Source organism: Peromyscus maniculatus, chromosome 8 (genome assembly GCF_049852395.1).
Source record: "Peromyscus maniculatus bairdii isolate BWxNUB_F1_BW_parent chromosome 8, HU_Pman_BW_mat_3.1, whole genome shotgun sequence".
Lineage (NCBI taxonomy): Eukaryota > Metazoa > Chordata > Mammalia > Rodentia > Cricetidae > Peromyscus > Peromyscus maniculatus.
In genome coordinates, this window is record NC_134859.1 from 104,362,501 (window position 1) to 104,385,923 (window position 23,423).

The following is a 23,423-nucleotide window of genomic DNA, read 5'->3' on the forward strand; positions in this document are numbered from 1 at the left end:
ATCAGACAGGGACCTGTTGAGACCTGTGGATGGTTCTTATGTGTCTGAGGTGGTTGTGGCATCTCCTGGCTCCTGCACTACCACAGGGCAGGTTAGTGGCTGTCAAGTCCTGGTCCCAACAAGTTATAAAGACCAAAACCAAAAAAAAGAACAAATAAAAGAAAGAAAATCAATCACAGCTACAATTTCCTCGCTTTCGGGTATCTCACCGTACACAAAACAAGCCTCGGCACCTGCGCACACAGGTGACAGAAGAACCAGGTGGCGGGGCTGGACAGATGGCCCAGTCATGAAAGCATGTGAAGGCAAACCTGAGCTCAGTCGTCAACACTGTCTGGATTAACACTGGATGTGGCGGCCATGGCTTGTAATTCCAGTGCTGGGCAGGCAGAGACAGGTGGATCCCGGCATTCTCTGGCCAGCTAGCTTGGCCTGATCAGTGAATTATAGGTCTGTGAGAGACCCTGCCTCAAAAAGGAGTGGTGACGTCTGAAGAGGTCGTCTGGCCTCTGCCCTCGTGTGCACACAAATAATATGAATTGAACTGGCCTGTAGTGTGTAGGGATTTTGTTTAAGTTTAATTCTCCCCTGCCCTTTTTTGCCTGAAGCTGGCTGTGGGGTTTTGTTTGACTGACTGGTTTTTATTTTATGTGTACGAATGTTTTGCCCATGTCTATGACTGTGCATTATATGCGTTCGGAGCCACAGAGGAAGAGGGCATCAGATTCCCTGGAAATGGAGTCACAAATGGTTGAGAGCTGCCACAGGTGTGCTCGGAATCAAATCTGGGTCCCTTGGAAGAGCATAGCCAATGCTCTTTACTATTGAGTGGCCTCTTCAGCACTTGAATTTTGTTTTTCCCCTCCCTGGGCAGGGGGCTAATTGTTCCCTTTTTTTGTGTGGGGGGGAGGTGGAAACAAGAAAATAAAAAATTCAAGGTCATCCTTGGTTACATAGGGAGTTCAAGGCCAGTCTGGGGAACCTGAGACCTTATCTCAAATCAGAAAAGTTTATCACCATATATATTTCATATGTGCATGGCAGACACTCGAGAATACATACTTTCACCTGGTCTTTGGATTCCACCTCCCTAGCATCCACACTGAAGAGTGGCCTTGTTAGAGGTGTGCCAAGAGGGGAAAGGCCTCTCGGGTTGGCAAACACTGGACGTAAAGGCTGGAGGGTTCAGTTTGCTCACATCACTCCGAGGTGAGTGACTTCAGGCCCGAAGTCCAAAGCTGTCATCAGCCCTAACGTCGTTCTCCCTGGCAGAGGATTGGCAGGGTAACTCATCTTTGCAAATCTGTGCCTACTTTTAGACAAACAGAAGTGAGCACACAAGCCATAGCCCGTACCCAGAGGGACGCTAGCCTGTCCTCACGTTCCCTATCTCAGTCTTGACTACAAACATCTGAGGGACGCCCTCCTGCTGGGAAGAAGGCAGAGGCCTGTCTGTCTCTCCAGGTAATGGGAAAATGCATTCTCCACTCCCAAGCTAGATACTCTGTCCTACAGATTTGCCCGGTGGAGTTTCTCTGGGCAGTCTGCCAGTGGCCAGGAGAGGGTGCTCTCCACACTCCCAGGCAGGAGCCTGACGCAGGGCCTTAGAAATTGGGAGGTCTCTGTCTGGAAAGAGGTAAGACTGGCTTGGTGTTAGGGAGAGAGAAGTCCAGCTAGGCAACCATGATTCCCAGGGTAGATCAGAGAAGAAGTCATCCTTGGGCATTGCCCTTCTCATTCCCACACAAATCCTGGCTTGATACCTGTGAGGTGGAGTGCAGTATGAGTCTGTGTGTGTGTGTGTGTGTGTGTGTGTGTGTGTGTGTGTGTGTGTGAGAGAGAGAGAGAGAGAGAGAGAGAGAGAGGGCTCCCTCTCCACCAGGGCCTTTCCCATTTCCCATTTCTGCTTCTCTGGTCTTTGTGATTCTGGTTTTAACAGGACTTGGTCTCCCAGTTGGATGGGGCTTAAGGATCCTCAGGAAAAGGCTTTGTCCTGGACTCTCAGGGTGACCAGCCTATCACAAGGGCACATGACATTGTGTTCTACAGATGTGTTGGGTCTCATTCATAGCAATCCTTGGATGCCATGTGGCCTGTGGGCTGTAGGTCTGACACACCTGTAGAAGCAAGCTAGTGTGTAGAAGTTAGAATCTGTGAGCTGGAGAGATGACTCAGGGGTTAAGAGCACTAGCTGATCTTGCGGAATATTTGTTTACACTGTGAAGATGTGTCTCGGCCTAAGGTGCCTCCTGATTGGTTTCATAAAGAGCTGAATGGCCAATATCTAGGCAGGAGAGAATAGGCGGGACTTCCGGGCAGAGAGAGGAAACTCAAGATGAATCTAGACCCAAGAGAGACATCAGCCAGACGAGGATCAAGTTGGACACACAGAATGGCATAGAGGTAAAAGCCACGTGCTACAATGTAGATTAATGAAAACATGGGTTAATTTGAGTTATAAGAGCCAGTTAAAAACAAGTCTAAGCTGGCCGGGCGGTGGTGGCGCACGCCTTTAATCCCAGCACTCGGGAGGCAGAGCCAGGCGGATCTCTGTGAGTTCGAGGCCAGCCTGGGCTACCAAGTGAGTTCCAGGAAAGGCGCAAAGCTATACAGAGAAACCCTGTCTCGAAAAACCAAAAAAAAAAAAAAAAAAAAACAAGTCTAAGCTAAAAGCCAAGCTTTCATAATTAATAACTGATAAGTTTTTTGCACCCTGATAGGCCTCTCTGCTTATGCAGCAATCCAAATCAGACCACATTAGGAAAAGGCCCGGTTTAATGGGTAAAGCGTTCCCACGAAAGACGGGAAGAACCATGTGTCTGTTTTCTGGGATGCCGCATATATCCCCTGTGGGAGTGGTCTTGAGCCTCTCTGGGGGAGGAGCTGTGTTTGGTGGGCTTTGAAGGGGCGGGTTTAGGGAAAGAGATGGGGGAGGGGAGTTGAGGTGGATCTTCCACCAGAACAATAACAAGTCTCCATGTCATTATTTGGGAGCTGACTGGTGGGACAGAGAAACACTTGTTACAGGCTGCTCTTGGAGAGGACCTGGGTTCAGTTCCCAGCACCCACATGGCGACTCACAACCATCTTTAATTCCAGTATCAGGGGACCCCTACCCTCTTCTGGCCTCCTACAGATACCAGGAATGCTCATGGTGCACAGACATGCATACGGAAAAAAAAAAAACCCACGAATACAAAATAAAATGAATAAATCTAAAGAAAAATGTAAGTCTGTGCACCACATGCATGTCTGGTGCCCATGGAAGCCATACCTGCTCTCCTGAGATTGGAGTTATAGATGATTGTGAGTTACCATATCTGTCCTGGGAATTGAACTCAGGTCCTCTGGGAGAGCAGCCGGTGCTCTTAACAACAAGAATCATCTCTCCAGCTGCAAAACCAATCTTAAAAACAACAACAATAAAAGGTTAGAATTTGCTGCTCTTGTACATAGGTTTCAATCCTATTTTTGTTTTTTCCCTTCTAAAATTTAACTCTGTGTGTGTGTGTGTGTGTGTGTGTGTGTGTGTTTGTGTGTGTGTGTGTGTGTGTGTGTGTGTAACCTTGGATGTCATCCTTCAGGACTCATCCATCTTAGTTGTTTTGTTGTTGCTGTTTTTTAAAAAAAAAAAAGGTCACTTTAAGCTTTTGTGTTTAATGCCCAGACACTTAAAAAAAAAAGGATTTACTTATTTTTATGCTATATATGTGAGTAGTTGCGATCTTGTATGTCTGTGCACTGCATGAGTGCGTGGTGCCCTCAGAGACCAGATCCACCAGCACTGGAGTTCTGGATGATTGTAAGCATCATGTGTGCCTGATGCACATAAACACATGAACATGCATGCGTATACACACACACACACACACACACACACACACACACACAGTCACCAAACAAGCAAAAGGAAGGAGGTGTGGGGCTTTAAGAAGTAGTTTGCAAATCCAGGGAGAGCTGTCTCCCAGAGAAAACAAGAGTGGTCTACGGGAAGAGGGGCTGGCTTCTACAGAGGAAGTCCTGGCCCACGAGTCCTCTGGGTCGGCTATGCAAATGAGGGGTGTCAACGAATATCAAATACTCAGGCCTGATTGGCTGACTGCAGGTCAAGGCGGGTCAGGTCCTGATGACAAAACAGAACTTTCCAGAGCCTGTTTATCTTGGCACACACCCAGGCAAGGGCTGCAAAGGTTCAGCTTGTGGTTATTCCAGGAATACGGAGCAGAGACATGACCCCACCAGGCAGCGAATGGCCACCAGGCTGCGTCTGAACTCAGGCCCAGTTAGCCACTCGGGACCCTTCTTGGAAATTCAGCTTTTCTTTCTTCTTACCATGTATTTTGATTACTTTTACTTACGTATATGTGTGCACGTCTGTGTGAGTGTATGACAAATGAGTCGAGTGAGTGTAGGTTCCCGCAGCAGCCGGAAGAGGGCGTCGGTGCTGCCCTGCACGCATGCTGCCCTGCAGACCGCGCTCAGTGGGGAGTTTTCTGTGGTGGGGGAAGAGAAGAGGGAGGGAGGGAGGGAGAGTGGCCTCCTGGAGCCCAGCCGGGCCCGCCTGGAGCCACCGTGTGGTGCCGGGAGCTGAACCCGGACCCTCTGGAAGGGCAGCCCACTGTTAACCACTGAGCTCTCCCCGGGCTCCAGGCTCGGCTTTCCCCCGAGTCCACAGGCATCGCAAAGCATTTTCCGGAGATGGAGATGACGCAGTAAGCGTTTCTACCTGGTGATGTGTGGACGTGGAGGGCGGGATAGGTGTGAAACTGTCATCCCCGTCTCTACCCCCCCCCCCCACGCAGTCATCTGTGGTCGTTTTCTCTCTGTGTTTCCGTCAGCATCCATTCCTGCTTGATTGTGTTGAAATCACCCGACACCGTGTATTCCCAGGCCATTTTGATTTTGGTGGAAAAGACTTCAGAGTGACTCCTGGATTGCCGCTGCCATTTTCCCGCCCCCTCCTCCCTCCTCCCTTCTCTCTCCTCCTCCCCCCTCCTCCTCTCTCCCCTCTTCTGTTCTCTCTCATCCTTTCCCTCCTCTCCTCCTCCTTCCTCCTCCATTCTCTCTCCTCCTCCCCCTCTTCCCCTTCCTCCCTCCTCCCCCTTCTCTCCTCCCCTCCTCCCTCTCCTCTCTCCCCCCTCCCTTTCCTCCCTCCTCCCTCCCCCTCCTCCCTCTTCCCTTCTCTTTCTCTCCCCCCTCCTCCTCCCCTCTCCTCCCTCCTCCTCCTCTGTTCTCTCTCCTCCTCCCCATTCTCCTCTCCCTCCTTCCTCCTCCTCCTCACTTTTTGATTTTAAAAGGACTGGATTGCCATTGACATGGTTCAGAGGACTGAGGCACTCACCTCCCTCGGACTTACATTGTAGATGGACAGAGCTGACTCCCTCAGGTTTTCCTCTGACCTCCACACAGGCGCTCGCTCTCTCTCTCTCTCTCTCTCTCTCTCTCTCTCTCTCTCTCTCTCTCTCTCTCTCTCTCTCACACACACACACACACACACACACACACACACACACACACACACTAAACTGGGATGGGGACATGAAACACATTTTTAAAACCCACCAGTTTTTTAAATTTTAATTTTTACTGACAAATTGCTATTTAGACATCAGTTTAAAGTATCTCTTCAGACAGCTCATACATAAGGAATTTAATCTTCAGAGAACAAAATGGGAAGGCAGAAACAGACCCAGTAGGACTTTGAGTCTACCATGTTGATTCCTTCTTCACATCCTGCTAGCACTGGAACATGCTTGCCTGACTACCTCAGAAACAGTTCAGAACTGACTCCAGGCCGCTAAGAACCTCACCAGCTTTCCGCCCCAGGCTCCAGGTGAGCTCTGGTGCCGTGCGTGGTCTCGATGCACTAAATAAATACTTGGATGCTTTAAGTCACTTCCAGATACCGTGAGTTTGTCTGTGGTGAATGGACAGAGAGGGCTCCATTCAGCCAGGCTCAGCAGCCTGAGGGCTCTTAGACCATGGTTCTCAACCTGTGGGTCACGACCCTTTGACAACCCTCTCTCTAGCATATCTACCTTACATTCATAACAGTAGCAAAATCACAGTAGTGCAGTAACAGCAAAAATAATTTCATGGTGGGGGGGGTCACCACAGCATGAGGAACTCTGTTAAAGGGTCGCAGCATTAGGACGGCTGAGAACCACCGTCTTAGATTGTAGGGACTCAGGACAAACTGGGACTCTTGGCTTCGACACTGGAAGGAGTTTCAGGCCTGGCTGGTAGATCGAAGCAGAGTTGAGAGCCTTGTTAAAGCTAATTCCGGGGCTGGAGAGACGCTCAGCTGCTCTTGCAGAAGGCCTGAGTTGGGTTCTCAGCCCACACATCAGGTGGCTCACAACCACCCATTCCTCCAGCTCCCGGGCATCGGATGCCCTCGTGTGGCCTCCTCAGGCCCACCACATAATTAAAACTAAATATATTAAAATGTGTTTCATTGTAGTTTGCGCAGGAGGGTTGAGAGAGACGCCCTGAGAGTGTGAGGGAGGGAGGGTCCTCTCAAGCAGGATCCACGCCAAGATTCTGAAGGCTTTGGAAGTTCCATTGCTCAGCGGTCTCTGGGGACCCCACTCTTCTGCCCCTGTTTCCTTCCCTGGGAGCAGAGATCATGGCTGACCCTGAGATGCCTTGGATGAATTTCCAATCTGATAACCTGACACCAGAAGCCGCTGGGGTTATACAACAGGCTTAATGTACATACTTTCCTGTAAACGGAGTTCTGGTGAGACTCCCAGAAAACTGTTGGTTTATGGGTAGGAAGCCGGTGCTGGGGGGTAAGGGATTGCTAATTGTGCGAGAATCCCCCTCTCTGCCTCAGGAGGGTTCCACGTGAGGGGTCTCCTGTTCTCTCCTTACTCTGCCCAGTTCCCTTCCCTACCTTTCCTGCTTCAAGGTGACAGATCTAGATAGATGGAATCATACGGAACATTCATATACACATGCACATGAATATACACATACATGAATACATACACAGACATGAGTACATACACACATATTAATACACACAAATGAACACACACATGAATATGTAGAATACATATTAATACATACACACATGAATATATACACACAAGAATACACACATGCATGAATATACACACATGAATATACATGCACATCAACATATATTTGCATGAATATACATACACATATGAATGTAGATACATATATAATTCTTTTTGTTGTTGTTGTTTTTTTGAGACAGGGTTCCAGGACAGTGAGGGTAAAACAGAGAAACCCTGTCTTAAAAAATCACATATAACTCTCTGTCTTCTACTGAAACCACAATTCACAATAGAGTGGAGTTGATATCTCCACTCAATTCCCTAGTTTACCAGGGAATACAGGGTCCTTTTTGCAGGTTCTTAGTCTCATAGATAAAAGAACTTAAAAACAGCTGGTCGTGGTGGTGCGCACCTTTAATCCTAGCACTCGGGAAGCAGAGGTAGGGGGATCTCTGAGTTCAAGGCCAGCCTTGTCTATGGAGTTCCAGGACAGCCTGGTCTACACAGTGAAACCCTGTCTCAAGCAAACAAGAGAATTTAAAACCAGATTCAGAAGGAAACTGGAGGACCATTTCATTTATTAGAGTTTAATCCCTGTTATTGCCACCTTTTCCCTTTTATATAGTATTTTAAATTTATTTTTAAATGGATAGTTTTTAAATTAAAAAGTGCTTACTTTTACTTTTATTTATGTGTATGTTTGCATGTGCCTGTTTGTATGTGCACCATGTGTGTGCAGTTCCCTCAAAGAGCAAAAGAGGGCATTGGATCCCCTGAAACTGGAGTTATAGGCAGTTGTGAGACACCCAACATGGGTGCTAGGACCCAAACCTAGAGCAGCAAGTGCTCTTAACTGATGAACCATCTTTCTGACACCTTAAGTGTGTTTGTTTTGTTTTCTCAAGACAGGGTTTCTCCGTGTAGCCCTGGCTGCCATGGAACTCGCTCTGTAATTCATGCTGGCCTCAAACTCACAGGAATCCTCCTGCCTCTGCCTCCTGAGTGCTTGGGCGTATGTAGTATATTAAGTCTTCAAGATTCCAGCTGTACAGCGCTTCATTGCATGAGTTTGTTTATTTACAGATTGATTGATTTACCTTGATAAATAGTTTTGCTCTGTAGCTCAGGCTGGCCTCAAACTCACAGACTCCTGTCTCAGCCTCCCGACTGTTGGGATTACAGACTTGCAACTTCATTCCTTATGTTCACATCATCTATGTTTAACTTTAGTTGTTTGAGACAGGGTCTCACTATGTAGCTCTGGCTGGCCTATAACTTGCTATATAGACCAGGCTGGCCTCAAACTCACAGAGATCTGCCTGCTTCTGCCTCAGTACCAAGTAAGTAGGGTGATTTCCCTAGCTACCTGGGTCTCTGTGGCCTTCCAGTCCTCTGCTCTTCTCTCAGCTCATGGCTCAGGACCGCACTGTTTTAATCATAAAGCCACCACAGTATGTCTTGGTAGTGGGTAGAATTAGACCTATCTGATGATTTTCTGTTTCAGATTCATTGCTGTTCTGACCTGTTTATTCATCTATGGTCAGTTTAGTGAAAATTTTTAATCTAGAAAAAAATCATTTTGCCGTTTGTATCGGAATTGCACTCTGTGTATAACTTAGTGTGGGGAGAACTGACATGTTTACTGTATTGAGTCATCTTTTCCAAGAACAAAAGACAGTCCTTTACTTGATTGGAGGCTGGAAGTAGGCATCACATCCCCTCAAACTAAAGAAACAGATGTCTGTAAACTGCCATGTGTGTACTGAGAGTCAAACCCAGGTCTTCTAGAAGAGCAGCCAGTACGCTTAACCACTGGGCCATCTCTCCAGCCCCTGGATATCGCCTGTCTTAGGGTTGTTACTGCTGTGATGAAACACCATGACCAGAAGCAACCTAGGGAGGAAAGGGTTTATTTGGCTCATGCTTCCACATCGCTGTTCATTGAAGAAGTCAGGACAGGACTCAAGCAGGACAGGTACCAGGAGGCAGGAGCCGATGCAGAGGCCATGGAGGGTGCTGTTTACTGGCTTGCTTCCCATGGCTTGTTCAGCCTGCTTTCTTAGAAACCAGAACCACCAGCCCAGGGATAGCACCACCTACCATGGACTGGGCCCCCCCATCAGTCACTAGTTAAGAAAGTGCCCTACAGGCTTGCTTGCAGCCCAATCTTAGTGTTTTCTCAGTTGATGTTCCCTCTTCTCTGATGACCTTTACTAGACCTATAATGTATAGTAGCATGCTCCACCACACCACCTATGCATGCTGCTTCGAGGCCTTGAGGTTCTTATGCTGCTCACAGGTCCATTTATTACATAAGGCTTATTTTCATTTTTTAAAGATTTATTTATTTATTGTGTATACGGTGTTCTGCCTGCATGTATGTCTGCACACCAGAAGAGGGCACCAGATCTCATTACAGATGGTCGTGAGCCACTATGCAGTTGCTGGGAACTGAACTCAGGACTTTTGGAAGAGCAGCCAGTGCAGAAGAAGGCAATGGATCCCCTGGGACTGGAGTGATAGGCAGGTGTGGCTGCCTAACATGGGTACTGGGATCCAAACTCAGGTCTTCTGGAAGAGCAGTGTGTGCTCTTAACCCTGAGAAGGAGGAGGAGGAGGAGGAGGAGGAGGAGGAGGGGGATGTAGATGTAACTTTGTTTCCTTTTGGAGTTGGATTGGGACACAGGAGTTGTTCCTCCTAGGCGAGCTTGCACCTCCAAGCCTCTCTTTTCCAATCCTCTTTCCTGCTCCCTCCAGAGTGGGTTAACTGTATGTTGTATGATGTAGGCAGAGGGAAGCCACAAAAAGAGGCTAAGCAAGGTTGAGTTGACGGCTGAGTTGACTTGGGGCCGACTTGGACGTGTGTGTGTGGGGGGGGGGGGACGGACTTGGGCAAAGGCCCTCCCTGCACCCCTGTTGTTTTCTCTGCTCTGACTGCAGGCGGTGGCCACAGCTGTGGTGATAGGGCCGCAGGGACAGCTGTCACTCTCCAGACCAGAGAAGCGGCTGTGGTGGTGGCCGCAGCACCCTCGCCCAGCACCACGTGCTAGTCCCAGAGCTGTCCAGAACAGGGCGCCGGGAAAGGGGCGACCCCGGCAGACGCACCCTTCAGCACGCCTCCCCTGAGGCCACCTCTGGGCAATCCTGCGCGTGCTGCCCAGCTGCACCTCGGGCTTGCATTGCTCTCAGGCTTGCATTGCCCTCCACAACTTCATCCTGCTCAGCCCTGCACCTGACTGTGCTTTGGAGTGCTGGGCCGGCTCCACTCTTCCGGAGCGCTGCCCAGGCAGAGCGCTGCCCCGGCAAAGTACTCCAGAACAGGGCCAATCGGCTCTGTCCATCCCACTTGTCTTGTGACTCCTCTTCCCACCGCAAGGAGAGGCAATCCGCGCTCGGACGCTCAGCTGCCGCCCCCTGTCGGCTGGAGCCGATACTGCACTATTTGAGCAAATTGCAGGCCCTTTGGTACCCAACTGGGCACTAAGTCTAAATGAAGGTTTTGTTGTTGGTGTTTTTTGTTTTGTTTTGTTTTGTGTCTTCCAACCACTACCCAGGGCCTCAATCTGTTCCTTGGAGTCGTTTGAGGTTCCAGAGTCCAAAATCCTGAAGACAGAGTTTGAAAAGTAACGTAACATCAAATGAATTGTTCAGGGTTTGGCTCAAATTCTAAGTATGAGGTTTGAGCAAGAAACTACCAGAGCCTGCAGTGACTTTCCAGAGGACTCCAAACCCTCGGTCTCTGCACGGCTCTTCCTTGGGACTCTCGAAGGGCTTGGAGCAGGTTTGAGTCCTGGGAGATGCGTGGGGACATCTGTGGAATCCTAACACCCTGTGCCGCTGGTGATCCAGGAGACTCCTGAAGCCTAGCTGGTCAGTTCTTTTCTTTTGGATTTTCTGGACGCTGGTAGAGGCGGATGATGCCTTCATCATGCAGCCGCTTCCAGACCGCTCTCTCTAACTTGAAGTCATGGTTTATGTAAAATATCAGCCGTTTCCACGATTTATCATAGTAATGATCAGAAAAACGCTCGTGGCCCTGGGTGATGAAGCCATAGGCACTGACCTGCAGAAAGGTTGGGAGGGCTGAGACCACACTGGCAGTCTCCTGGGGCCTCCCTCATTCCTCTATCTTAGCTCTGTCCCTGGGGGTCTGGATGCAGGTTCCTTGGGTGCTCGTGCATGCTTATGCCCACTCCCTGCTCCCATCAGAGGTATGCAGCCAACCCTGGGCCATGCTCTGCAACCTTACCTTGTCACAGAGATGAAGGGCTGTAAGGAGCAGGAGGGCTCCCGTGGTGGGACGGTATATTCTCCAGTGGGCAGTGTCCAGGGTCTTTGACCTCAGAAACCTGTTGAGAATATCCAGATCCCCAGCTGTCAGGAGACAGCAAGGATGAGAGAGACCACAGCTCCTCCCTGGGCTTTCTGCCCTCACCTGTTCTTCATGTAACGGATAAAGTCTGGATGGAGCAACAAGTATCTGTCCATGTCCAAGGCATCCCGGAAAGCCTCCTGGGGCCTGTGCCTGTAGTCAGGGATGGATCACTCGGGACCTGTTCTCTTACCCGGCCTGTTGGAGGCCAAGCCAGGGTCATGGTGTGACCACTATCCCACCTCCAGGTGGCGCAGAGGCTTCCCCCCTTCTCACGCTTTTGAAATCAGCCACTCACTTCTCAGTCTGGCCTGGACTTTGGGGGCAGGAAGGGAAGTGGTACCTGAACCAGGAAAGTTTGGTTTTTGCCAGGGTCTGATTCAAAAACATCGCTTCTAGCCATTCATAATCCCGGGTGCCTTCCAGGAAGTGTAGATACCGTACATCCTGAAGACCAAGGACAGTAAGTGGTTCAGGAGTACTATCCTGAGGACCGGGGGCGGGGGAGTGCCCGACTCTGATTCCAGGCTGTACACTGGCTCTCCCATGGCCCAAGTGGCTGTTCTTACTGATCTTGCCCTCATAGGAACGGAGCTTGTGATGACCCAGACTCATCTCTCTCCTCTGTGACTCCCTTGTCCTGAGGCTGTGTGCCCATGCCCATTCCTGTCTTCTCACCTTCCCCAGAGGCACATGCTGGAAACCTCGACGACCCAGTGTGAGGATTGACTGGACCAGGGAGAAGGCAGTGAAGCCGTAGAAGGATGTCCGGGTCCCCACATCCTGTTCATATCCTTTAATAAGAGCTCCACTCAACCTATAGAGGAAGATCAAACTAGAGGGTCTGAATGGAGGAGAGACATTTGTGGAGGTGGGAGAGCAAGGATCGAGCAGGGAAGGCAGGAGTTGTCGACACACTCCATTTTCTAGTAAAGACATTGGGGACACTTGTCAGGTCCCCATAATAGTCCCTATCTGCAGACAAGGGGCTGGAGATGGAGAACATACCGGAAAACGTAGTCATGGCTGTCAATCTCCTGGCCCACGTGTGAATCATTCAGGATGCCCCCATTGCCCACCACGGCACAGGTGATGCAGCTAGAGTTCCCTGAGGGGAGGCTGGCCAGGAGCAGCTGCTGCTGAGGTACCGGAGGGAAGCGGGTCACCACCTTCTCTACCACTGGAACAGAGCAGGGCTCCGTTCAGAGGCCTGGAAGGAGGCAGACCCCAGACAGGAAGCCGGCTGCCCTCCGCCCTGAAGTAAGGACTCACAGGACTGATTGAGCTCCATGAAGCCAAAGGGCGGTGCAAAGTGCTCTAGACGGTTCCACTCGCTCCGGGTGAAGTGTCCAGAGTCCAGGAAGAGAGTGAGGTTGGGCAGAAAGAGATTCTGTAGCCACGGTGACTTGGAGGCCCTGATCTTCAAAGAGTCGGGGCAGGTCTATGTGGGGGAGGCCATGTCAGGCAAGAGAGTGGTCCAGGACGACCATTAGCCAGGGCTGGGCTGGGGTTGCAGTTTGAAAGCTCCTGTCCCTGCTCCCTCTTTCACGCTGGACCCCATGTCTGGCTGCCCAACTCTCCATGTCTGGGCCCACCTTAGTCCCAGAAAACGGGCCCCCTCAGCTCCTAGGCAGTTAGTTACACCTTTGCAAGTCCGAAGGCCACACGTGGTACGTCCACGGTACCATTGGGACTATGACCCTGTTCTGTGTATATATACACCAACAGGTGTTCAATATTAGCCTCCTGGGCAGGGGTGGGAAAGATCAGGGAGGTGGCGTGGGCTTGAACACGTGCAGTTTTTCCTGAGCCCGGAAGAGAGCAAAGGTTCTAAAGTAGACTTTCCAAGGACGGCAGTGATCCTGGGAGGGCAGCAGCTGGGCATGGACATCCTCTTGCCCATCAGTCCCACAACCATAGAATAAGGATTTATGCCCCACACCCCAGAACTGGCCACACTCTGTCCCTGCAGATTGCTGGTCTGCCCCAGGATTTCTTCAAGGGTGTCCAGGCAAACCCCTTCCCACCCACAACTTCCTGAGCTGTCCAGACCTTGATTCTGGACCTGCCTTCTGCTCCCTGATCTTGGCTGTCATAGGAAGGAAGGATGGGCCATCAGCAGCACTGGGCGGAGCATAGGGGGGTGGGGGGTGGTGGTGGTGGTGTCAAGGTCACGACTGAAAGCCGAGTCTGGAGGAAGGGGCTGCTGGGACTGGGGGTGGGGGTGGAAGTTGAGGAAGTGGGGAGGTCCCAACTCACCGTCTGCAGGCCCCCCACATCCAAGCTGTATACTTCCTCAAAATCCCACTGAGGCTCAGACTTGAAGTTGGAGGCCTTCAGCCTTTGGCCTCTTTGTGTGGTGGGGTGGGGGAAAGAGGCAGGGGATGGGTTGGCCGGGGCCTCCTTGTCCTTGGCAGGAACAGCTCCTGTGGCTGTCAACATTTTACCCCGCCTTTCTGGAACAAGTGTCTTTGCGGCAGGCTCTGTCACGCTCTGACGTTTCCCCAGTGCTGTCCGTGTGGCTGTTTCCTTCCTCTTCTCCTCCCCGTCTGCTCTGGCTGCCTCACTGTCCTGATTCTGCAGGCCCAGCTCCTCTGTCCTGACAGAGGTCTTCTCCTTGTCTCGAACTCTCGGTGGCAGCTCCATGATGGGTCTGTGGGGTATGGCCTTTTGTAGCATCTCCTGAGGATTTTCTTTATTCTTCTCTATAAACTGATACCTGAGCACAGATAACTCTTGTTGAAGGTTGGATATTATACAAACAGGCCAGAACCATCACTGGCGGGCAAGGAGGCAGCTCAGTGAGTAAGGGTGCTTACTGTGTGAGCGTCAGCCATCACTGGTGTGCTTACGGTGAGAGGTGAGCCATCACTGGTGTGCTTACGGTGAGAGGTGAGCCATCACTGGTGTGCTTACGGTGTGAGCGTGAGCACCTGAGTTTGCTTCCTCAGCACCCATGTTAAAAAAAAAAAAATCCGCTGGGTGGTGGTGGCACACGCCTTTAATCCCAGCACTTGGAGGCAGAGGCAGGTGGATCTCTGTGAGTTCGAGGCCAGCCTGGTCTACAGGGTGAGTTCCAGGAAAGGCACAAAGCTACACAGAGAAACCCTGCCTTGAAAAACCAAAAAAGAAAAGAAAAGAAAAGAAAAAAATCCAGCCATGCGTGTACCTGCAACCCCAGCACTGTCCTCCTTTATTACTCTCTGTTTCCTGAGGCAGAGTTTCTCACTGAACCTGATGCCCACTAACTCAGCTAAATGGGGTGGCTGACCAAACCCCAAGAATCCTCTAGGATTATAGGCCGGTGCCCATGGGTGCTGAGATCTGAACTCAGATCCTCACGCTTGTTTGGGAACCACTTTACCATCTGAGCCATCTCCCCAGTCCCTGTTTTTCTACTTTTATGTAAGTTGTTGAAAGCCGCCTGTGATGGTGTGAGTGAGAACGGCCCCCATGGGCTCTTATGTTTGAATGCTTGGTCCTCAGTTGGTGAACTGTTTGGGAAGGACTAGGAGGTGTGGCCTTGTTGGAGCAGGTATGTTACTGGGGGTGGGATTAGAAGTTTCAAGAGCCCAAACTGGGCTGGAGAGATGGCTCAGAGGTTAAGAGCACCGGTTGCTCTTCCAAAGGTCCTGAGTTCAATTCCCAGGAACCACATGGTGGCTCATAAGCATCTATCATGAGATCTGGTGCCCTCTTCTGGCCTGCAGTCATACATGCTGTATCATGCTGTATACTTAATAAATAAATAAATCTCAAGAGCCGAGCCAGGCCCAGTGTCTCTGTCTGCAGAGCGCTCTCATCACCACACCTGCCTGCCTGCCGCCATGCTTCCTGCCATGATGATGATGGACTAAGCCTCTGAAGCTGTAAGCAAGCCCCAATTAAATGTTTTCATTTATCAGTTGCCTTGGTCTCTTCGCAGCAGCAGAGCAGTAACTAAGATAGCCTCCTTCCATTATGCAGCTGGTATCAGGTACCCTGGGAGTCCCAACCCATTTCCTGTTTCCCTGACTAAACTTCTAAACAACTGTGTTATATGGAGGGGATCCCTGGGAGTATAGGGAAGAGATCCGCTCTCTACCTACTCTGGCCATTACCCAGGTGGGTTCCCACGTTCTCATTTGCCCCTTCCATCAAGGCCTCCAGTTCATCTTGGGTAGATGCGTCTCAAGCCCTGTCTGCTCCTACCATTCTTTTTCTCAGCTGTATGCAAGAGACTCGCTGAGGCTGTGTGAAGGAAAAAAGAAAGAGCATGAAATGGACAGACCCACAGATCTGAAAGTCTGAGCACCTCCCCGCCCCGCTCATGTGATCGGAGGGAGGATTCTTCGTCTTCTGACTCCTGGTTCTCCTCATCTGTACGGTGGATCACTGCTCTTGCCATCTGAGGAAAGCCTCCTGGAATTTCCACCAACAGTGTGCAGGGCATCGGGTACAAACTGCAAACGCAGGGCTGGCAAGAGGCCCAGCAGGTGAAGTACTGACTGTCAAGACTGTGGATCTGACTTGGGTATCCAGGACGCACATGGTGGAAGGAGAGACCCAGCCCCCAAGCTGTCTTCTGACCTCCACACACCTGCCATTATGTGTGCCCCTCCTCCCAAAATAAAGAAGGAAAATCGCCAAGGGTGATGGGGCACACCTTTAATCCCAACACTTGGGAGGCAGAGGCAGCTAGATGCCTGTGAGTTCCAGGCTAGCCTGGTCTATACAGTGAGCCCCAGGATATACAAGGCAATGTAGAAAAGTCATGTCTCTAAATAAATACATAAAAGCCAGATAGCTAGCTCAGCAGTTAAGAGAGTGTGCTGTTCTTTCAGAGTGCTTGCACTCAGTCCTTCCAGTGCTCACATGGCAGCTCACAACCACCTGTAACAGTTCCAGGGCATCCAACACCTTCTTCTGGCTTCCGCACACACCAGGCACGTACATGGTACACTTAAATACATGCAGGCAAAACAGTCATACACATGAAAAAATTTAAATAGCCAGGCAGTGGTGGCACATGCCTTTAATCCCAGCATCTGGGAGGCAGAGGTGCCACACCAACTCCAGTGTCATCCGTGTGACATGAACAATTATGTCAATAATAGCGGACAGGAGATACGTATCCCATGGGACTAAGCTCCCTGGAGGTCCCTGGCAGAGTGCCCATGTTATGCCTCCTTCTCGAAGGAGACGTGCTTCACAGATCATGAGCTCTCTGGGCTATGGGTTCTGTATAACTGCTTTTCTGATAATGTTCTAATTAATCTATAAAACACAGCCAAAATTAATGAATGCTTGGGTTGTGAACTGTGGAGGAAAGGGGAAGCTGGACATGGACCTTACTTAGATATAGCAGAATGAACTATTCCTTAAAGACCCCAAGCCGCTAGATAATAGAAAGTATAATAGTTCAGGCACTTCTAGGGAATGAACACTCACCCACTAGGAATCCTTTAGGAATCCCAACTAAAGTGATTTATGGCAGAAAACATTATCTCATAGGAGGCAGATGGTGGGCCCCTCTGTTGAGGAAGTTCAGCATGGGGAACTTAAGGACTACAGCAGAACCCCTTCCCCTTACAGGTGTAAAAGTACAAGTGTCCATATTCCAGCAGGTAAAAAGGTTTTATATTAGAAGAGATATATGGTAAAGAACTGAAGAAAGACTTAGGGAGGATCTGCAGCATCCAAATTGGCTAAATGGGTCATGAGAACCAGAAAAGTAAAAATGAATAATAAACTAGTGAGCAGCTGAGATAAAGATGAAGGACACAGCTGCAAGAAGCCTACACAAGTCTAGGAACTGTACTAAGTTTAAAAAACACAGACTGCTCTTTGGGTCATAAAGTTCTTGTGAGTGAAGGGATATGCCTAGCGCCGATTAGTAACTGTGTGCTTGATTTTTTTTTAAAGATGATGTAGTTGAATTATTGCCAAGCTCTTGTTGTTCCTTGTATGACTTGATAGTTTTCTTTTCTGTATATAAACTACTGATTTGCAGAAGTAAAATTGCAGCAGATTCAAACCACTTCTGAGTGTGTTGTCTGTCTGTCAGTCGCCGAATCCTTGCCTTCCTGACTACCCAAGCCCTGATTCTCCTACGGTCCTGGTACTCCCGGTGGGCCAGTCCGTGGCACAGAGGCATGTGGATCTCTGTGAGTTTGAGGCCAGCCTGGGCTACAGAGCGAGTTCCAGGACAGCCAGGGATACACAGAGAAACTATATATGTAAAAAAAATAAAATAAATGTAATAAATTAAAATGAATATTTAACAAGTATTAGTTCCTTCCCTCTCACACTCCTGTTGTTTTATTTGAGACAGGTAGTCGTGAAACCCAGGCTGGCTTCTAGCTCACTATGTAGCAGAGAATTCCTTCAATTCCTCACTCGCCCGCCTCCATCTCTCAAGTGCTGGAATTGCAGGCCACGCCACTAGGTCCAGCCAGGAAATGGACTTGAACGAAAGCATTTGAATTATGTACAGAAGAGCAGTCAATTTGAAAGCATCGATAATTCACTCAGTCACCGGTGATGCATTGGTGGCTCACTAAGGAAAGAAATCAAAACACTGGGCGATGTCATTTAACAAGACTTCAGTTCTCTATTTCACTGTCCCTGTGTCCATCTGTGCCTGCCTGAAGGCTGTCTTCTGAGTCTGTCCCTGGTTCTGAGTCTGTCAGTGAGTGACTGCATGTGTCTGTCCCTGACAAAGGGCTTTGCTGTCTATTGAACGGCACAGGAAGCGTCACACAGGGAAGGAATGGGACACTCTATAGGAATCTTCAACAGAGTTTTACAAGGGATTAAGTCATTGGCTCCAACAGACCCAGCTTCCAGTATCACAGATATCATTGTTTATCAAACGATATCCAAATGTTCTGTTCAACATTTTATAAGATTGCTTCCAACGTCTATTTTTATTGCTTTCAGGAAATGATATGCATGCATTGTTCTCTGGGTCAGGGACACCAAGGAGTACATAATTTAGGGTTGTAGCTATTCACTAGCTCCGGTTGTAAAAGTTGGTTATATGGGAAATTCAAGGCAAGTAAGCTTGTTATGCTGTTAATACTTGTTATGTTGTTATGTAAAAGGCAGGTTAAACAGGCTGATTACACAGTAGAATAGACAGTCTTAAGACTTTTGTGATCTCAAGGTGTACAATTAACTCTGGTTCTGGGAAAAGTTCCAGTCTCTTAGATCTAAGAGACATTTTCGTAGTATTGCCACAGAGGACATAAGAATAAAGATGTCACTCAATCGCTGTTCATTAAATGTCTGTTCTGTGCAGGGTACGCTGATGCACATACATACATAGACTGCAGATTTGAGTAAGATCAGACATCGGGACTGGACAGTTGGAGATCATTGCTGTTAGAGGCAGAAGGCAAGGTGGATCCTCCTCCTCTGAAGAAATGCAGCCTGTGAAGTGGGTGACCACCTCTGCTAACCTATCTTCCCAGCCTGCCATCCCCTGGTGAGGGCCAGCTTTTTGGTTACATTGTATCTCCTGTCTTCCTTGGAGAACACACACACACACACACACACACACACACACACACACACACACACACACAGGCCTTATATAGAAAATGTGTTTGTCTGTGGGTGTGGGTGTGTGCTTTCTATTTTTGAGACAGGGTTTCTTTGTGTAGTGTAGTCTTGGCCATCCTGAACTCTCTCTGTAGACCCAGTCTGGCCTCTACCTCATAGATTCGCCTGCCTCTGCCTCCTGAGTGCTGGAATTAAAGGCGTGCAACATCACCACCAGGCTATTTTTATTTTTAAATGATGTTATGTCTATGTACGGGTATGTGCATGAGACTTCAGGCACCCACAGAGCTCAGTGTGAGTGGTAGAAATCAAACCCAGATCCTTTGAAGATCAGTACTCACGCTTAACTGATGAGTCTCTCTAGCATGCATATTTATACAGATACAGACATGTGTATGTATTCACACACACACACACACACACACACACACACACATATACACACACACACACATTAAAAAATTAAGACAGTTTTCATGCATTCCAGACTGGCCTCAAAAATCACTGTGTAGCCAAGGATGACTTTGAACTTCGGATCAACCTGCCTCCACCTCGCAAATGCTGGAGTCACAGGCGCACACCACGCTGCCCAGTTTGAGCAGTTCTAGGGGTCAAACTCATGGCTTCAGGCATGCTAGGCGAGCACCCTATCAGCTGAGCTCCACCCCCAACCAAAGGGGGTGGGTGTTCCACCCTGGACAGCTCGTGCGGAGAGATAAAGAGCCCCTCTCTGGAATCTGTCTAGAGGCAAGGGTGGCTCTGAGAGATGTTCTGTCTGTAGATGCTCTAGTTACTTGGTGACATGTTTAAATTTTATAGGAAGCCGAGGCAAAGAGAGACAAAAATTATGTAATCTAGTTTCACTTAATTCTCTACAATTAAATATACCTATAATGACCAGGTGTATCTATGTGGGTATATATATATATATATATATATATATATATATATTCTCTTATTCCCCTGCACAGAGTTCAGTGAAGGTCTGAGAAGTCTTTAGATGCTGGTTGCTCTGTGTGCTCAGACTCCAAGGGGCCTGACCTTGTACATGGGCCAGGTGGGCTTGAAGAGAGCATGTTTCTATAAAGCCTCTAATTCAGAGAGACAGAGCACAGTGCTTATAGACAATCCCCAGGCAAAAAGCAATTTAATTACATAATTCTGATCTATGTGAGAGATAAAGATACAAGGCATTGCACTCAATTAAGAGCAGGGGAGATGGCTCAGACCTGGGTTCAATCCCCAGCACCTCCACAGAGCTTGTTGTCTCGAGGGGCAAAGAATAGAGGGTTCCTGGTCACACTGGTGCCCTCATTGCTTAACCAAGGGCCTTCTCCCTTGAGACACACACACACTGACTGGCCTGATATAGAAAATGCTCACTGGCCATGCAGTGGAACCCAGCTGGCAAGCTCAAGGTTCAGGAGAGACCCTACCTCAAAAAAGGAAGGAAGACATCTGATGTCCACCTCTGGTCTCTACACCCACACCACAGGATAGAGCAGTTCTGTTCTCTTCCCAGTGTACTACACAATGGACAGCTGACTGACATTCAGCCTTCAGAAGTCTCTAGACCAGAAATGGGCACCAGTCTGTTTACCATACCCGTTAATGCGGGAGCCTGTGCCTGTGGCTGGGTGCAGGGGCCTGGAGGGACTCTCCTGCAGCCCACTCCTACTAGAAGCTTCTCTCTAGCAACCTTGCAGTCCTCCAACCCCCTCCACAAAGGGCTCGGCATAGCCACACATGCCTCTAATCCCGGCACTCGGGAGCCAGAGGCAGGCAGATCTGAGTCTGAGGGTAGCCTGGTCTACAAGCAAGTTCCAGGACAGTCAGGGCTACATAGAGAGACTTTGTCTCAAGCAAACAGATACAAACACATCTTCATAGCGCAAACAAAAATCAGTTTCTTCTAAATGAACTCTTGAAGGGAACAGAAGTATGGAGGCATTTGCAGGAGACTTAGAAGATGTTTTGCATTTTTGGGAGGAGTGCTGAACCAACCTTCCCCCAAATCACAATCTAATGACCACAAAGGAAAGATGGATAAATCTTATCCAGGTAAAATGTGTTCCTAAACCAACAGGGTGGATCACACCTGCAGTCTCAGCACTTGGGAGGTAGAGGCAGGAGGATGGGAAGTTCAAAGTCATCCCCAGCTATATAACCTGCAGGCGTCAAACTCAGGTTACAGAATGAAAATGCCTGGGTTTGAGCCGGCTCTGTGACAGGCAGAGCAGTGTAACGCTGACTCACCTTAGCTGTCTGTCTTCCTCACAATGAGGAGTGAGAAACTGGAAACGTTTAGAGGAGGGCCTGGCGCAGATCTACACTGCAGAAGGGTCAGCTCCGATAATGTGAGCGCTGGGCACACACCCGAGTATTAGGGAGTAACAGAGTCGGGGAGACCCTCACTTCCTGATTCACTTCTCTGTACTTAAAAACAGAAACAAAAACAAAACAAAAAACTGGGTCTGCTGTAGCTCAGGCTGGACTACTTTCTATGTAGCTGAACTTGAACTCCTGATCCTCCAGCCTCTGCCTCCCCAGTGCTAGGTTTTGCCATCATCCTAGTTTGATCCAGGGAATCAGCCTGGGGCTTTGCTCATGCTGAAGCAATCCACCCAGCCAGCCACATACGGAGCTTCTGGGTACCTTTCCCCTGTCTCTGTGAGAGAATGAATGTATTGTTTTCAAATGTTGAGCTGTAAAAACCAAAAAGCTTTTCCATTGAGTCTGGAAAGAGGGTCTCACTGTGGAAGTCTTGCTAAATGTTCTAGAAGTTCCTGTGGAGGATTCATTTGGGGCGCAGATTTGACGTTCACCCCCACCCCCACCAATGGGAGGTCTTGAATTCTACTGACTCACTCTTCAGGGTGAGACTGCCTCTGAGACACAGGAAATACACAGGCTAAGTCTTTGCTTCGGGTCAAGGAGAGTGGCATGTAAGAGCAAGCCCTTCTTCAGCTGCCCTGTTACTCACTAGCCCTTGGGGGCAACTTGCCTTGTGCCATGTCTGCCCTCTGGAGACTCAGTCCATGAGTCCCCAACTCCTGCACAAGCCTCCTGGGATTCCGGGCACCCGGCTCACCACCACCTCCATCTGCACCTCTTCTGAATTCTGATACCGGCCTTCCTTCCAGGGGCACTGGATCGGACTCCTGACCTTAACACCCCATGTGGACCCCAGGTGGCTCAGAGTCCCCCAGGCCTCCCCACTGGGTAGTCTTTCTGGAATCACAGGATTGGCTCCTTCTTACCTGGAAGGCTTTGTGCTGGGCTCCTTCATGAAGGAGGGCAGGATGAAGAGCAGAGACAACACAGCCAAAAGCAGGACACCTGGACTCCAGGGGGGCAGTCTCCAAAAACAGGTCTTCATGGTGGCTGACTGGTTGCTAGAAGCATGTGTGCTGAGAACAAGTCCCTTGAGGCTATGTACAGGTCACACAGCCTCCTCGTTCAGGTATTCGGGCCAGGGACTGCTGGCCTTCAACCTTTTATCTAGCCACTTGGGGGAGCAGAGGAGGGGAAGGAAGGGTGGAGTATTGCTTTAAGTTGGCATGGATCGAAGGAAGAGAAACTCCTTCTGTTCAAACAAGTTCTTTTTTTCTTTTTAGTCTCTGAAGCCAAATTCTGGAGAATTATATGAGACCACATATCTATCATAAACAGCCTCACTTTGATCTGGTCACCTCCTCTGCCAGCCTCATCCATAAATGAGAGAAGCAGCGGTCTCCACCACACTCAGGTGCTCATCCACACTCGGGTGCTCACGGTAGGGACCCCACACACAGTCACCATTGCGGGCCAACTTTCTGAGCTCCTCTGACATTGTGAGTGGAGATGCGGGAGCAAGTAGCACATCTGAGACTCGTATCCAGGGACGGTGGAAGGCCTCACAGAAAAGGTGCTTCCGGTGGGGTCTGGAGAGCAGGCTCGACAGGTCACAGCACAGGCTGCTCTGGCAGAGGATCCAGGTTCAGTTCCCAGCCCCACACGGCAGCCCCCAGCCATCTGTAACCCCAGCTCCAGGGGATCTGCTGCCCCCTTCTGACTCCCATGGGCTCCTGCACACTTGTGCACAGACATACTCTCAGGTGCAGATTTCCAGAAAACATGGAAGTATTGTGGATTCTTACTTCTAGGATGCTGGACTGTACAAGCACTCAGGATGCCGAAGTCACGTGGAAGGTGGAGTTCTGAAGGTCTCAGGGCCTGGGTTCATTGCTCACATTGTCTCACTGCTCCGGTTTCTGCCCAAAAGCCCTTGGCCCTCATCCACATCACGCACCAGCGAGTGCCTCACCCACCCTCTTAGGGACAAGAGAGGAGCTAGCTAGCAGGCTCCTAAGAAGCCGGGGCTTGTAAGACAGCTAGCTAATGGGTTTAAGTCCCACAGTGCACGCTGCAGGTCCTGGCACCAGACCAGGGGGAGACCTTCCTTTCAGGGAAGTCTCCTTCTGTCTGGTCTCACTGCC

The 23,423-nt window shown here is 49.5% G+C and overlaps 1 protein-coding gene across 3 annotated transcripts; it reads right to left on the minus strand.

Moving 5' to 3' along the window:
• Positions 1-9,347: 9,347 nt before the first annotated feature.
• St6galnac1 (ST6 N-acetylgalactosaminide alpha-2,6-sialyltransferase 1) lies at positions 9,348-22,740 on the minus strand. Of its 3 annotated transcripts, XM_076543796.1 has the most exons (9): positions 22,206-22,739; positions 13,660-14,119; positions 12,673-12,841; positions 12,409-12,580; positions 12,079-12,217; positions 11,744-11,847; positions 11,464-11,553; positions 11,278-11,377; positions 9,348-11,091 (listed from the first exon to the last, which is right to left on the minus strand). In XM_076543796.1, the coding sequence occupies exons 1-9, from the start codon at positions 22,322-22,324 to the stop codon at positions 10,900-10,902; spliced, it is 1,545 nt and encodes a 514-aa protein (XP_076399911.1). In that variant the 5' UTR covers positions 22,325-22,739; the 3' UTR covers positions 9,348-10,899. The 3 variants fall into 3 exon arrangements, with proteins under 3 accessions (XP_076399911.1, XP_076399912.1, XP_076399913.1); XM_076543798.1 differs by lacking the exon at positions 11,744-11,847 and having other exon boundaries at positions 10,955-11,091; positions 22,206-22,740; XM_076543797.1 differs by lacking the exons at positions 11,744-11,847; positions 12,079-12,217 and having other exon boundaries at positions 22,206-22,738.
• Positions 22,741-23,423: the final 683 nt, after the last annotated feature.